The sequence below is a fragment of the Emys orbicularis genome, chromosome 17, assembly GCF_028017835.1.
Source record: "Emys orbicularis isolate rEmyOrb1 chromosome 17, rEmyOrb1.hap1, whole genome shotgun sequence".
Classification (NCBI taxonomy): domain Eukaryota; kingdom Metazoa; phylum Chordata; order Testudines; family Emydidae; genus Emys; species Emys orbicularis.
In genome coordinates, this window is record NC_088699.1 from 20,776,848 (window position 1) to 20,791,008 (window position 14,161).

The 14,161-nt window shown below is 47.1% G+C and overlaps 2 protein-coding genes and 1 non-coding gene across 3 annotated transcripts in view; 1 reads left to right on the forward strand and 2 right to left on the reverse strand.

The window, feature by feature from the left end:
• The window catches only part of AP2B1 (adaptor related protein complex 2 subunit beta 1), a 105,547-nt gene extending 100,255 nt beyond the window's left edge, over positions 1 to 5,292 (reverse strand). The window contains exons 1-2 of the mRNA XM_065418074.1: positions 5,187 to 5,292; positions 312 to 369 (exon numbers count right to left, since the gene is read on the reverse strand). Of these exons, the coding sequence (XP_065274146.1) occupies positions 312 to 348 (37 nt within the window). The 5' untranslated portion in view covers positions 349 to 369; positions 5,187 to 5,292. The remainder of the gene's footprint in view (positions 1 to 311; positions 370 to 5,186) is intronic.
• Positions 5,293 to 5,411: 119 nt separating this feature from the next.
• Positions 5,412 to 10,642, forward strand: PEX12 (peroxisomal biogenesis factor 12). The gene is made up of 4 exons (XM_065418370.1): positions 5,412 to 5,483; positions 5,972 to 6,139; positions 7,868 to 8,421; positions 9,245 to 10,642. Exons 2-4 carry the CDS (start codon positions 6,014 to 6,016, stop codon positions 9,642 to 9,644), a joined length of 1,080 nt encoding a protein of 359 aa, XP_065274442.1. The 5' UTR covers positions 5,412 to 5,483; positions 5,972 to 6,013; the 3' UTR covers positions 9,645 to 10,642.
• A 2,762-nt stretch (positions 10,643 to 13,404) lies between these two features.
• Positions 13,405 to 13,500, reverse strand: LOC135891091 (Z30 small nucleolar RNA). Its single transcript, XR_010562239.1, has one exon. It is a non-coding gene; the product is annotated as a Z30 small nucleolar RNA (small nucleolar RNA).
• Between the last annotated feature and the right edge of the window lie 661 nt (positions 13,501 to 14,161).

The following is a 14,161-nucleotide window of genomic DNA, read 5'->3' on the forward strand; positions in this document are numbered from 1 at the left end:
CTGATGCTCCGGAAAATCAGGGAGTCAGGAAAGGTAATTTGAGTCACTGAGTTTGCGCATTGCAAAACTATTCAGCACTTCAGTCCTGCCTTTTGATGCTACTAGAGGAAAAGGGGGAAGGAGGGGCTCAGTGACTGTTTCATGGCCTACTTTTGAAGAACTTCTCCCTGGATGATTGAGAGGAGAAATGGGGACAAAGCTAACAGGAGAGCACAAATTCTTCTAAGTGGAGTTCCAAAAAGCCACTTTAAAATGATAGCCACCCAGCATCTCCAGGAACCTGCAATATTTTGTAAGAGTTTAAAGCTAACCTTTTTTATTGGTTGTGAAATACTTGGAGTCCGTCATGGTTCCAATTCCTTAGCACACCTGCAAGAACAATGAACATGTGAACAGAAGTTGCAGCGGCTGTCGACCACTATGCAAACTACACACGCAGAGAAACAAGGCTTAGCAGGAATAATGTGAGGGAAAAAGCAAGGGTTCTGAACATACCTTTGGGCCGCACCAACTAGTGAGGTAACTTAGCAAATACTTTTTTTTAAATCAAGGACGTTTCAACTGAAGTTTGCTGGCAAAACACGGCAGTTTGTTTTTGATAGGGCAGAAAAGGGGTTCAACAATCTCCCACCCTGTTCTTTCAGTCCTCCCTGGTGGAGATATTTTTAATTCTACTGAGGGAGAGGACCTTTATGTGTTCTCCAGATATTTCATTCACCTCCTCCCCTCAAAAGTGAGGTTATATTTAAGAAGTGTTCATTTATGGAAACAGATTCACGTTTCAGAACAACCCATTTCAGACAATGGAGGGACATAAGTAAGGAAAGGGTAGTCACCCCCTACTAGTGCATGTTGGGGCTGCATCACAGAAGTAACTGCAAAACAGACCGTTCCCCACATGCATCAAAAAACCGTTTTTCCTCATTCCTCATACACAAAGCATCACTTTTAAAAAAGGTGTTTTACAAGAAACTTATGGAAGCTTGAAGCTGAAATCTTTTCCATCTCACTGCCACGCCATCTGGACGCTGGCCTGTTACTGTAGGGCTGCACTGCAAACGCTGGTTTGCTGTTATAGGTAGGTTGGTCATGAGGACTGGGTTGCATGGGGACACGTTGGTCTGTTACTATAGGACTCCAGTCAGAATGGCTTCCCAACTACTTGCACTTCTTTGTTTCACAAAACGGAGCAGATTACCAACAACATGTACTAATTATAGGGACGTCACAAACATATCAGAAAGAATGTAGAATCCATTTCACTTTTTTTTTTTTAATGTGATTGGTGACGGCCAGGGAGGAAAGAGACTCTCCCAAAAACTTTTAAACAGTACCTGGGGAAAAGACAAGCACGGGAGAAAGAAGTCTTATTTCTTTTGATTATGAAATCAGTATCACAGCCAAAAACCTGAAATACAACTTGCCTCTATAATTATCCAATCAACTCCTTTCCTAATTTTTCTCCCTCTCCTTTCCTGTTTTTGTCTGATCTCCTTTCTTGTCTTATGTGCATTTCCGTCTTCTCCATTTCTCTTGCTCTCCCCGTCTCCACCCATTGCTGCTTCTCTATATATAGATAGATAGATAGATATCCTATCTCCTAGAACTGGAAGGGACCTCGAAAGGTCATCGAGTCCAGCCCCCTGCCTTCACTAGCAGGACCAAATACTGATTTTGCCCCAGATCCCTAAGTGGCCCCCTCAAGGATTGAACTCACAACCCTGGGTTTAGCAGGCCAATGCTCAAACCACTGAGCTATCCCTCCCCCGTAAGCTATCCCTCCCTCTCTCTCCAGCCCCTATTTCACTCTTACTCTTCCTTTTTTCCTGGGATAGGGACACCTCTGTTCTTCCTAATGACTCTTCCTCGGCTGAAAAGCTGATGTGGATCCCCTTGTAACAGACTGAGCCTGCGCCTCCTCCTGTCAGCCTGAAGTGTTGGCTACAAAACAAGCAAGACAGCTTTTCCCCACAGGCTGATTCTGCTGCCTCCACAGAGCTCCCAGGCCCTGCTGGCCTGGGGGAACAAATTTGGGTTTGAACTCTTTCTGTCCCAAAAGAATAGCAGACCAGCACCACTTCCTGTCTGTGCTGCTCATCCCCCACCACTCTAAACACATCCTTTTGGAGCTTCTGGTCCTATCATACCTCCTTCCCTCATATTATGTTTATCTTTTCTCCTTTGCCTCCAGATGATGCTAATGCTGCTGTTTCTCTTGCTTCAGCAGTAAAGTTACTATGGCCTGGTCTACACTAACCCCCCAATTCGAACTAAGGTACGTGAATAACGTAGCTGAAGTCGACGTACCTTAGTTCGAACTTACCGCGGTCCAGACGCAGCAGGCAGGCTCCCCCGTCGACTCCGCGTACTCCTCGCGCCGAGCAGGATTACCGGAGTCGACGGCGAGCGCTTCTGGGTTCGATTTATCGCGTCCAGACAAGACGCGATAAATCAAACCCAGAAGTTCGATTGCCTGCCGCCGAACCAGCGCGTAAGTATAGACAAGCCCTATGAGGAGTAGCAGCAGAGGTAATGAGATAATCCTGGTCACTTTCAGTTTTCTCCATAGGGGAGACTCTAGGCACAGCTGTAATCCTGTCCAGCTGCCAAGGAGTGGGAAACAGCAAATGTTAGTCTCTATATGCCCTCATCCTTATCAGATCTTGCCTGTGGTGCTCTTGCCGGTGTACCTACCCTCAGCCCAGCAGCTGCAGCACGGTGACCTTGATCAGGATTGTTCACTCTGGGTCTGCTACTGCTTTACCACTGGGCTAGCTTTGTGTTCGGGAGCAGCAACACAAGAGGTAATTTTGAAAACAGAGACAGGGAAGGATACTCAAAAAAAAGCGGGGGGGGGGGGGGGGGGAGGGGAGGGGGGGATATAGCATCACTTTGAATTTAAACTCCCGAAGCTCACCAGTCTTGGCAGCAATCCCCATAGCTTTCCAAGAGAGGAAGTTGCTACAAGTCTCATTTCATAATTAAAAACGCAGCCTACTTGCACTGCAATGTTATTGCTGACACACTGCTTAGGATTTTAGCCTCGCTTGAAAGAGGACTTACATGTCTTTCGTTTACTAAAGTAATGGGCACATGACCAGTTTTATGAGAATTAATGTCGTTCTCGCTATGCTTTAGTTTTCTTACACACAGGATCTATCACCCTGGCCAGACCCTGCACAGATTGAGTCTGGTATTCTAATAATGGCCAATACCTGGTTATTTAAGGAAAGGCCAGAAACCCAATAATACGCATTTAACTAATTGTGCAGTGCTACACAGAAGAGGAAAATTCCTTGCTAAACTTCACAGGTGACCTTTATGCCCTGAAGCCTGAGATTTCATTACCCTTATTATTTTAGCTTGCTCAGCTACAAATGTCATTAGCAGTCATAAAATTACTCAGCTCTTATTTAAATCTAGTCACAGTACATGTCTTAATGACCTCCTGATTTGGCAGATACAAATAACATTTAAGACTATTATTTTAATAAGTACCACAGCTACAATATTCCAAATACAATACAAGGCTGCCTTTTCCCAGGGTGCAGAGTATTTTGCTTCATTCTATGTTTGAGCTGGCTTCACACATGCTGTCAAGGGCAATTTCCCAGTGGTACTCAGTATAATCTGGTTTACTAAGCAAACACATTACAGGGCACAGCTAGTCTCAAGTGAAACCCAAGAAACAAAGAGAGACATGAGAGCAGTGATTCACAAATGATAATGGTTTCAAATAACTGTCAAGGAAATGCCAACTTCTTCTGCACAATTCAAAACAGGAGGAAAGCTGAAACATGTTTAAAGATGGACAACAGCCATTTTTATTAGCAAGAACTGAGGGATGTTTAAAGATGACCGAAGTTGTAAAGTAACGATAGGCTCATCTTTGCCGTCCTGGAGCCCAGTGTCTAACCAGCTAAACTCAGAACAAGTAAATTGAGAATGGTTTTGAGGTTTGCAACAAAAGGCCTACGTTCACTCCCAGATAAGAACAAGAACATGACAAGAAAATACCCAGTGGGCTTTAGTCTCGTCTAGCAGCCCTGCTGGCTCACCAGCATGTTGTTCCTTTAAGTGTTTGAAATTCAAATTTAGATTGAACCAGATGTGTCTAATTCAGTGAGTAGAGCAGGAATAAAGGAATCACTACATCCAGAGACAAACAGTCTCACACAATAGCCTCAAAGAAAGAAGGGTCTTGCAACTGACAAATACGAATCCTGACCACCCAAAACTCTGTTAACAGGAACCTACAGGCCCTATCTAGTTTTGTGCCCGGCCCTGGGTAATCTCAGGGGTGAAGACACTAAGCTTCTTAAAATCTGAAAGGGAAAAGTCTCAGACTGAGACAATCTGAGTGGATGATTAACCTGGGAACTCTGGAATGGGAACAGTCCCAGTTGGTACATAGAAGTAGACACGCTCTGGATCCATGGGTGGGTCCCCAATCTCCCTAGGAAACAGCCCCGGTTTAGCCAGACTAAGCGCTGAGCCAGCCCACCCAGCTGTGTGTGCTTCATCCACCCAGTAACAGCTCCTGGGTGGCGAGGGATGGTCCGAGTGGGGCTGGGCATAGGCGGCCAGTTATAAGGGCCTGTGGTGCCCCTGCTCCACCAATATTTAGGAACGTGGGTCCGGCTCCACCAATGTTTGGGTTTAACGCGCTTGGGGGGGGGGGCACGCTTCAGGGGGACGTGGGGTCCAGGGCGGCGTGGGGTGTTAGCGGGGGGGCTGCCGCTGGCAGCAGCGAGTGACCCAGCCCGCTCCCTCCCCCCGACCCGCCTCTTTCCAGCTTCCGCCCCCTCCCCCGAGAGCCGGCGCCAGGCCCCCCGCTAGCCCCCCAGGCCGCCTTGGACCCCGCGTCCCCCCAAAGCGCGGGGCCGGTCCGTCCTAGGGCCGCTCTGGGGGCAGCCCAGGTGCCCGGCGAAGGGGGGCGAGAGGCCGCAGCCTCCAATCGCTCCGCCCGGCACTAGGAACAAAGGGCAGCGGGACCCGCCGGGGGCAGCTCCCGTTCCGGCGCCCCAGGGCCCTGCCCCAGCCTCACCCCAGGGCGCCTCTTCCCCTCCGGAGCCCCACCCCCGGGGCCGCCTCAGAGCCCCCCCCCGGCCCCGCCCCGCCCAGAGCCCCCCGACCCGGGCCCGGCACCCGGCGCCCCTCCCCGGGCGGGGCCGGCCCACACTCACCGGGACAGCGGGGCGTCGGGCACAGGGCAGAGCGGGGCGGGGCGGGGACACACACACACCGCTGCGGAGGCGGCGGCTGGGGACGGGAACCGGAAGCGGGGCGGCTCGGAAGACTGAGGGTGATAGAGTGTCCCCCCTCCCGCCGCCTAGAGTGTCCGTGCCGCCGCGGCCATAGAGACACGGCTGGGGGCAGAGCGTCGCCTCTTGCTCCCGCTTCCGGGGGCTGCTCTGAAGTGGGGCCCGGAATACCCGCCCTCCCCCGGGGGAGGCGCTGGTCAGCCTGGGCCCGGCGCTGGGGTAAGTGTGGGGCCGGGCCGGTGAGACCCAGCCCCTCCCCCCAGGAGCCTGGTCCCCTCCCCCCTCCGCGGCAGCTGTGCGGCGCCCCGTGGGCACGGCTGCCCCCCCCCCCCCCCGATCTCAGCTGGTCCTTGGCGTGACCCGCGGCCCCTCGCCCCCAGCAGACTCCAGGCAGCAGGGGCCAGCCCGGGGTCGCTCAGCCCCACCCCACGGACCTCCCTCCCTCCTCCCTGGGGACTCCCAGAGGCCGCTTGGCAAAGCGGTTTCACCCATGGTCTGGATGCTCGTTCACCCACCTGGTCAGAGCCTGAGACAGCCCAGCTGGCCCACCCCCACGCTGGCTCCCTTCGGTGCCCCTCCAGGTCCCTCGCGTGGGGCACCGATGCCAGCGTCACAGCAGCTGCTCAGCCTGCAGCCCTTTCCCTTGGGCTGGGAAGGACTTTCAGCATTAAAACAACCCCCCCTAACTGCTGTTTCCTTTGTTCCAGTTACCGTGAGGGAGGTCAGGATCCTTCTGCACGGAGGAAGCCATGGCAGAGCATGGGGCTCATCTCACCGCTGCTTCAGCCAGCGATGACAGGCCTTCCATCTTTGAAGTGGTGGCCCAGGATAGCTTGATGTCAGCAGTGAGACCTGCACTTCAGCATGTGGTCAAGGTAAAGACGCCCCCCTCCCCCAGACTTTAGGGAGGAGCTGGTATCCATAGAGCACAAGAAATGTGAACATATAAAAATATGACATCAAGTGAGTTTAGTGTTACAGTAGGCCAAGTTAAAAGCTGTGTGTATTTCATAGGGGGAATAGTACCTTCTAAAGTCGCCACCTAGCATCTTCTGCGTATAGCATTGAAGTCTCAGTGACTGTGTTACTTGATTGCATTTACAAAACTTTAGTGCAGCAGTGCTATTTCAAGGAAGGGCATATGCCAGTATTCTCACTGGAAACACCTAGTGGCAGCCTGTGAGGGAGGGAAATGTTCTCTCCAGCTGGGGACACTCAAGCAGTGAAGTAAAGTGGCTTGTCCAAAACACCTAGTGGTTTACTACTCCATCATAAACATGTGTTATGGATTGAACCTTGGAAGACAAGTTTTTGTGTGTCATGATTCTAAAAATAAGTGACAGTGTTCAAGTTGAATTTGTGCCAAGCATGTGCTTGGTGTCAGTTACCCTGTACTTCTTCTCATGGACAGGCTAATGATTAAAGCAGAATCAGGACTCCTGTATCCTATTCCTGGCTCTGACACTGACTCTCCATAGACCCTAGGCAAGTCACTTAATTTCTCTGTGCCTTGGTTTTTCTATCTGTAAAATGAGGGATAATACATACTTACCTCACACAGAGGTTGGGAGAGCTAATTCATTAGCGCTGGGAAACCACTTTGGTGATTGTTGAATGGAAGGTGCTATTAAAGGGCAAAGTGCTATCTTAGGATGCACAACGCCTGTGCCTGAGCAGATGCATTGGCTCAGTATAGCACACAGATTGTAACCTCTCTCCACTGCTGTTGCTATAATGGCACAGGAGCTGAGAATGCTGGACTTCCAAAAATAAAGTTAAAGGGCTCCTTTGTGTGGAAAGCAAGTTGCCCTGTGGTAGGTACATGACATTTCCTTTGTGCTGTTGAAGAATCGGATAAATTGCATATAATTAGTGCACTGATTAGCACTCCCCATCTTCAGATCACTGTGCAAACATTAACTAGTCCTCTCAGCAAGCCCGTGAGGGAGGGAAATGTTCTCTCCAGCTGAGGACACTCAAGCAGTGAAGTAAAGTGGCTTGTCCAAAAAAACAGATGAAGTCAAAAGCAGAACTAGGACTGACTGGCGCTCATGAGGTCTTGGCTCCGTGCTTCACCTTTTCCTCTAGCACACAAAGGGATGAGTGCCCAGATCTAAGTCCTTCTGCCTGGACTGTTGCTGACAATGCTACTTTAGTTCCAGACATGGAGTACTAAGGCATTTATATCGAACAAATGTTCATGGAGGGAAAACACAGATATATACAGTGCATTTGAGTCTCCAGTGAGGATACATACGCAGACAGTTAATGTTTTAGGGGATATACTTCCGTTATTGGGGAATGAGGGGGATCACTACCATGTCCCCTGTGAAATGCTCTTTACTCACCTTTCACCCCTGGAATTCACATCTGGCTTAAGTCACACATAGATACAGTATTGCCAGTCATATGCTGGTAGCAAACTGAAGGATTTAATTTTCCACAGGGCCAAAGTTCTATTAGCCAGTGTCTTATTCTGATCACTGCTCAGGTCTGTGTTTCTGAACCATTTCTTATACTGGATACATAGGCCATAATTGCTTTGAGTGAGTGAATGGCTCTTTGACACCACTTCCTTCCCTGTTCCATGTATCTTATGTTAGGCGCTTGCTGAATCCAATCCCGGCCGCTATGGCTTCCTCTGGCGTTGGTTTGATGAGATCTACACCCTCCTGGATCTGTTGCTCCAGCAGCATTTTCTGTCCAGGTGTAGCGCCTCTTTTTCAGAAAACTTCTATGGCCTAAAGAGGATAGCGGTGGGAGACAGCAGGGGGCTGCATCAGCTGGCCAGTACTGGGCTGCCAAAGAAGCAACACTGGAAGTCTCTCCTCTTGTTGGTTCTCGTTCCTTATCTGAAAACAAAGTTGGAGAAACTAGTCTCTAGTCTGAGGGAAGAGGACGAATATTCCATCCATCCTCCATCATCCTCCTGGAAGCGCTTTTACAGGGCCTTTTTAGCAGCCTATCCCTTTGTAAACATGGCCTGGGAGGGCTGGTTTCTCAGCCAGCAGCTGTGCTATATCCTTGGTAAGGCTCAGCATCATTCCCCACTGCTGGGCCTGGCTGGTGTACGCCTGGTTAGGCTGACAGCAGAGGACATCCAGGCATTGGAGCAGAAACTAGCAGTAGCTACTGCAAGTCAACAGCCAGCTCACAGGTAAGTTAGAAAGGAGCCAGACAAATACAGCTTAGAATTATTGCAGTGTTATGTGGGAATATTCAGGGCTGTCTTTCTATTCCCAGATAGTGCTTTAGCATAAAACTGCCTGTGTGAAGAGGTACCATATGGGGGTCAAACAGGGCTCCTATTATTGTCAAATATGTTTCCTTTATATTTAAAAGCTCAATGTGACCACCTTTGAAAGGGGGAGCAGAGTCTAGTAGCCTGCCTGTCAGAGTTAACTTCAGAGGTCCCTGACTGCAAAACTGCCTTAACTTGCAGTGAGCAATCTCTGTGACCTGTTCAATCCTTGGGTAGTCTTCTGAGATTGCCACCAAAGAAGTGGGTGGGACCAATTGTCCACCAGTGGACTGGGACTAGCAATTCTGTTCCTACAGAAATCCTGAACAGAAGGCAATGCGTTTTGGACACTCCCAATGTTAGCCTGCTTTGAAACAATAAACCACAGGTGAATTCCTTTGTACCCCAATCCTTTTCAACCCCAGTCCTTCCACCTAAGAACTTCAATGGGCCTGGACCTACTTTCCAAGTTTTAAAAAGTTCCATGCCCCATGCACCAAATTACACCTCCCTAAAATACCTCTGTTGTTCATTTCCTCAGTTGATTCTAAATGTTGTAAACATCACACATTTGTAACAAGGTATCTTTTTAAAAAGCAGTAGCTGACTAGCCCTAAAGTCTGTCTAGTATGCAGAGTCAGGTACTGCCTCTGCCCTATTGTCTACCTGCACTATTAGTTTGCACAGGTGCCTAGACTGGGTGCTAATTATCTGTCTGTACCTTATCTCCCTGCTGCAGCATTAAAGAGCAAGTGCAATCAGCAGTGAAAAAAGCATTGGGAGGTGTTGCCTTATCCCTGTCCACCAGCCTCTCCGTGGGCGTGTTCTTCCTGCAGTTCCTGGACTGGTGGTACTCATCGGAGAACCAGGAGACCATCAAATCATTGACTGCGTTGCCTACTCCTCCGCCACCTGTACACCTGGACTACGGCACAGGCTCACCTCTCTTACCAAAACTGAAGACAGTGTGCCCGTTGTGCCATAAAATCCGAGCCAACGACACAGTCCTCTCCACATCCGGCTTTGTGTTTTGTTATCGCTGTGTCTACACTTATATAAAGAGTCACCAAAGGTGCCCCATCACCGGCTATGCAACAGAGCTGCAGCACCTTGTTAAGCTGTACTCCCCTGAAAGCTGAAGGGAGTGCACGGCGCTGACGCTTACAAAGCAGATACATAATTGGTTCAGGCACTGTATACTCTAGGTTCTTGTACGTGGAACACAACTTTTGTGCCAGCCGGACTGCGTATAACACATTACTAGGGCAGTAAAAGGTACAGGGACCGTTTATTAGCAGAGTAATCAGGCTTTAAGGCACATTTGGACACTAAGTTCAGCAGCAGCACTAGGGTTGTTGTTGCCTTAAATGCTGCTCTATCCAATTCTGAGATGCCAGGGCTAGGTTGACAGATTCTCAACCAGAAGGCTCTGGTACTGACCACTGTCAAAGGCAGATACAGGCCTAAATAAACCACTGATCAGCTCCAGGCTGGCACTTCCTATGTTCTCCCTAGCTCTGCTTCTAGATTACTCCATCTTGGAATTCACAAGAGCATTTACAGAACAGGGCTGTGCCCCCAATTCATATCAGTTTGCCATAAATTTAGGCTTCTTCCCATCTTCCGTTGGATGACTCAGGGGTGAAGTTAGCAAGCCAGGCAGCACAAGCACAAACTAGGGAAAGGATGCCCTCTGTCTGAATTGGGTTTACTGAGCATATGTGACTGAAGCCAGATAAAAACTGGAACCAGGATTACTGACATAGGAAGGAAGAAAGAAGCAGCTTTGCTATCTATCATGATACTGGGAATTAGGACCTAACTAGACTCATTCCACTTCTGTTATCTAATAGTTTAAACCACTAGTAAACTGCTCATCTGAAAGTTTATATTTGCATGAAGTGAATCAGACTGTAGCTGCTTTCATCATAATATATGGACAGCTGGTGGAGACCCAATGTATCAAAGTAAAATCACGCAGTGCCCTCATACTGAAGAGGAGCTAAGACTTAGGCTGCAGTTTTAATTAGGACTGGTGTAGTGTAGCTTCATTTAGCACCTTAAGACCATTTGGTCATACTGAAATGTCTCCTTTGATCTCTAAGCAGGAAGAATATAGAAGTTGGCTAGTGGTGATTTTAAGGTGATTCCTGCTTCCACAGCACTTTGGTTGATCTAGTTAATCAACCAAAATTAACTGGTTAATTTTAGCCAGTTTGAAGGAGTGGCTTTTCACGAAGTACGAACCTTGTTTTCTACTTAAAAAAACCAGGAGTACTTGTGGCACCTTAGAGACTAACAAATTTATTAGAGCATAAGCTTTCGTGGGCTACAGCCCACTTCTTCGGATGCATATAGAATGGAACATTATATATACACACACATATATACACACACACACAGAGCATGAACAGGTGGGAGTTGTCTTACCAACTCTGAGAGGCCAATTAAGTAAGTGGCCTCAGAGTTGGTAAGACAACTGCCACCTGTTCATGCTCTCTGTGTGTGTGTGTGTGTGTATATATATATATATATATATATAATCTCAATATATGTTCCATTCTATATGCATCCGAAGAAGTAGGCTGTAGCCCACGAAAGCTTATGCTCTAATAAAGTTGTTAGTCTCTAAGGTGCCACAAGTACTCCTGTTCTTTTTGCAGATACAGACTAACACGGCTGCTACTCTACTTTCTACTGAAACTACAGAGGGCAGCAGTAGACTATCCTAGCTGGTATGGTATTACAATACATTATAGAAACAGCAGTTTAGCCTTTTAACAACTTGCCTCAAAGAACTTGTACAATCTTTTCACATTAAGAGCCAAGTTTTTTTTTTTTTTTTTTAAATCCTTTGAGGCACAAGAAGGGTCCTTAACTCCTGTACACTGTTAAAATGAAAGCTGTCACTTTAGATACCAGACCAGTGCTAATGGCTACCTCTACCTTTGGAGGCATATTAATAGGAAGGCAGGCTCATTTTGCTGCCTCCACAAATAGTTATGGGATCTATAAATATAGACACTTCACCAGCTTAAGGGAGCTCATGCAAACACACCTTATTGGGGAAAAAAAAGAGTCACATTCAGTGAAAGATTATTCAAGATTAAGTAGATTTTACAAGGCTTTAATATAGCTCTGATTTGGAATTAATTCATATCATCCATTACATCTTGATTCAGCAAATATTTCCCAACAGTTGTTACATTTTTTCTGAAAAATTGATAACCAAGATGCTCCAGGAGAACAATACAACCTTACAACATGGCCAGCCCCAGAAGGCTTGATTACACAGATCTACAAACATAGTCCCACTGACTCCGGTGGGACTGCTCATGTAAATAAAGGCTACCAGACTGGGGCTAGAGTGTTTATTGAAAAGGTGGTTTTAGGGTTAATTTTTTGCCAGGGTCTTTTGGTGTCCAATAGTGCTCCTCACTCTCAGCTAGCACAAGTGAAGAAAACAGTTTGTCTCCTTATTGCAGCCCATGACTGATCACTGACGTTTCTGTTGAATTACGCTTAGTCCTATGGACTTTGAACCTTTTACGTTAATTTTAAATCAGTGATTCATTAGTGTCATGACCTAAGATTTATATAATTTTAAAGTTAGTACAGTAACTCTTCACTTAAAGTCGTCCCGGTGAACATTGTTTTGTTGCTGATCAATTAGAGAACATGCTCATTTAAAGTTGTGCAATGCTCCCTTATGTTATGCAGCCACCTGCTTTGGCCACTGCTTTCAGAAAGAGCAGCCTGTTGGAGCTAGCTGGTGGGGGGCTGGAACCAGGGTGGACCAGCAGCCCCCCCCCCCCCGTAAGTTCCCCACAGAGCAGGGGGCCATGACAGGGCTCAGGACGGAGGGAGCTTGCCTTTTTAAGTAGATCAGCAAGTTGAGACAGCAGCTGCTGCCAGCAGTGTACTTAGAGTGGGGTCAGCGTACCTAAAGGGGCAACGCACATCTCTCTCTTACACATGGTGTGTGTCTGTCTCTTTCTGCCATGCTGTCATCATTGCTGTGTACAGTATTAAATTTTGTTTAAAGTTTATTTTTTATTTATTTTACACACACAGTATATGAATATGTCGTCTTGTCTGGTGAAAAAAAATTTCCCTGGAACCTAACCCCCCACAATTTACATTAATTCTTATGGGGAAATTGGATTCACTTAACATCATTTCACTTAAAGTAGCATTTTTCAGGAACATAACTACAACATTAAGTGAGTTACTGTACATGACACTAGAACTTCAGTCTGTATTTGCACTTCAATGATTGTTTTAAGTAGCAAAATAATAAATCTTTTTCTACCCCGGCACCTCTTTCTTTACTTAACTGGTTATATCCTTTAAGCATTCAGTATTGCTCTAAAATCCCCACCCAAGTCTTACAAAGATACTGTGTTGGATTTGATGCTCCAATTATTCCATTGTACTCCATGTGAGCAGACATCTGAACATGAAACTATTAACCAGACCTGGAAAAAAAATGAAAGCTGAATTAGAACATAGTTTAAAAAGGCCTCATTAATAGTGATTGCATAATTTACTCAATTACAATTTAACCAAGTTCGCATATTTTATAAAAAGGTAAATAAAATGGAACATCCAAGATTCAATAGGTCACCCTCATTATAAGAAAAAGATAGAACTTAGGAAAGTAACCTGCTTTCACTAGATCCTCAGAAATAAGTCAAGATGCAGTGGTCCCAACACAACTGATTGCACCAACTCATTTTTTGAGTAAAGCTCAGCACTAGATTCCTCTCATTTTCCCTCACAAATAGCTCCTGCCAGGATGGCTGCTTAGATACATAATTCAATCGGTTTAAAAGGATGTATAAAAATATTTAGTGTCCAAAGAAAGACTAGTTAATTCTAGAGTAATGTAACCAGAATCCGCTCAGAGAGAAGATTACATTATCACACCCTGGTCAGAACCAAGACAAAATCTTGGCAATACCAGGTCAGACTATACTTCACTCATCATTGCTTTAGGCACATCTCACTCTTCCACTACATAACCGACTTTCTGTGGCAAAAAGCACCACTAACTGATTCTAATTCTGAAACGCTATTTTTAGACCAGTGATATTAAGACCTCAGTGGTTCAGGAGCCAAATTGACAATCAACATTACCCAGAAGAGCCACGGTAGTATGAATTCATTATTTCCATTTACTATTGTATATATTTTCACAGCAAAATGACTGACCAAGTGTTATTATTTTATCAGCTGGTTAATAACATAGTAAAAGCATCCTGGCATGTGCTGCAAAGAGCCGCAGGAGACACATTATAGAGACACTTGCGGCTCCCAAACCTCAGGCTGAGGATCACGGTTTTAGACAGTGTTCTCTTTACTTGAGAAGACCCTTCCCAGATCTTCTACCCTCCCCAGCCTAACGCCAAGACCTTATACATTCCAGGCCCTGTGTACCTGCAGCCGGTAGCTGGGCAGCTGTAGCCACAGGCTGAGAGAGCAGCAGGGAGTTGGAGCGACCTTGCGCCCCCCGCCACCCCCAAGCAGAGACATCCCGCGGAGCAGGAGCCGGACCGCGGAGCCCATTTAAACCAGCCACTTCCCTTAGCTCTTCATTAGAGCGGCTGGAGCCGCTTCCCCGGGATTAGCCAGCCCGGCCCACCCGGCCCGGCTC

What these genes read in the sequence shown, in the direction of transcription:
- PEX12 (XM_065418370.1), top strand. Translation starts at nt 6,014, where the DNA reads ATGGCAGAGCATGGGGCTCATCTCACCGCTGCTTCAGCCAGCGATGAC. An exon ending in CACTTCAGCATGTGGTCAAG is followed by an intron (nt 6,140 to 7,867) that starts GTAAAGACGCCC and finishes ATCTTATGTTAG; the next exon opens with GCGCTTGCTGAATCCAATCC. An exon ending in AGTCAACAGCCAGCTCACAG is followed by an intron (nt 8,422 to 9,244) that starts GTAAGTTAGAAA and finishes TCCCTGCTGCAG; the next exon opens with CATTAAAGAGCAAGTGCAAT.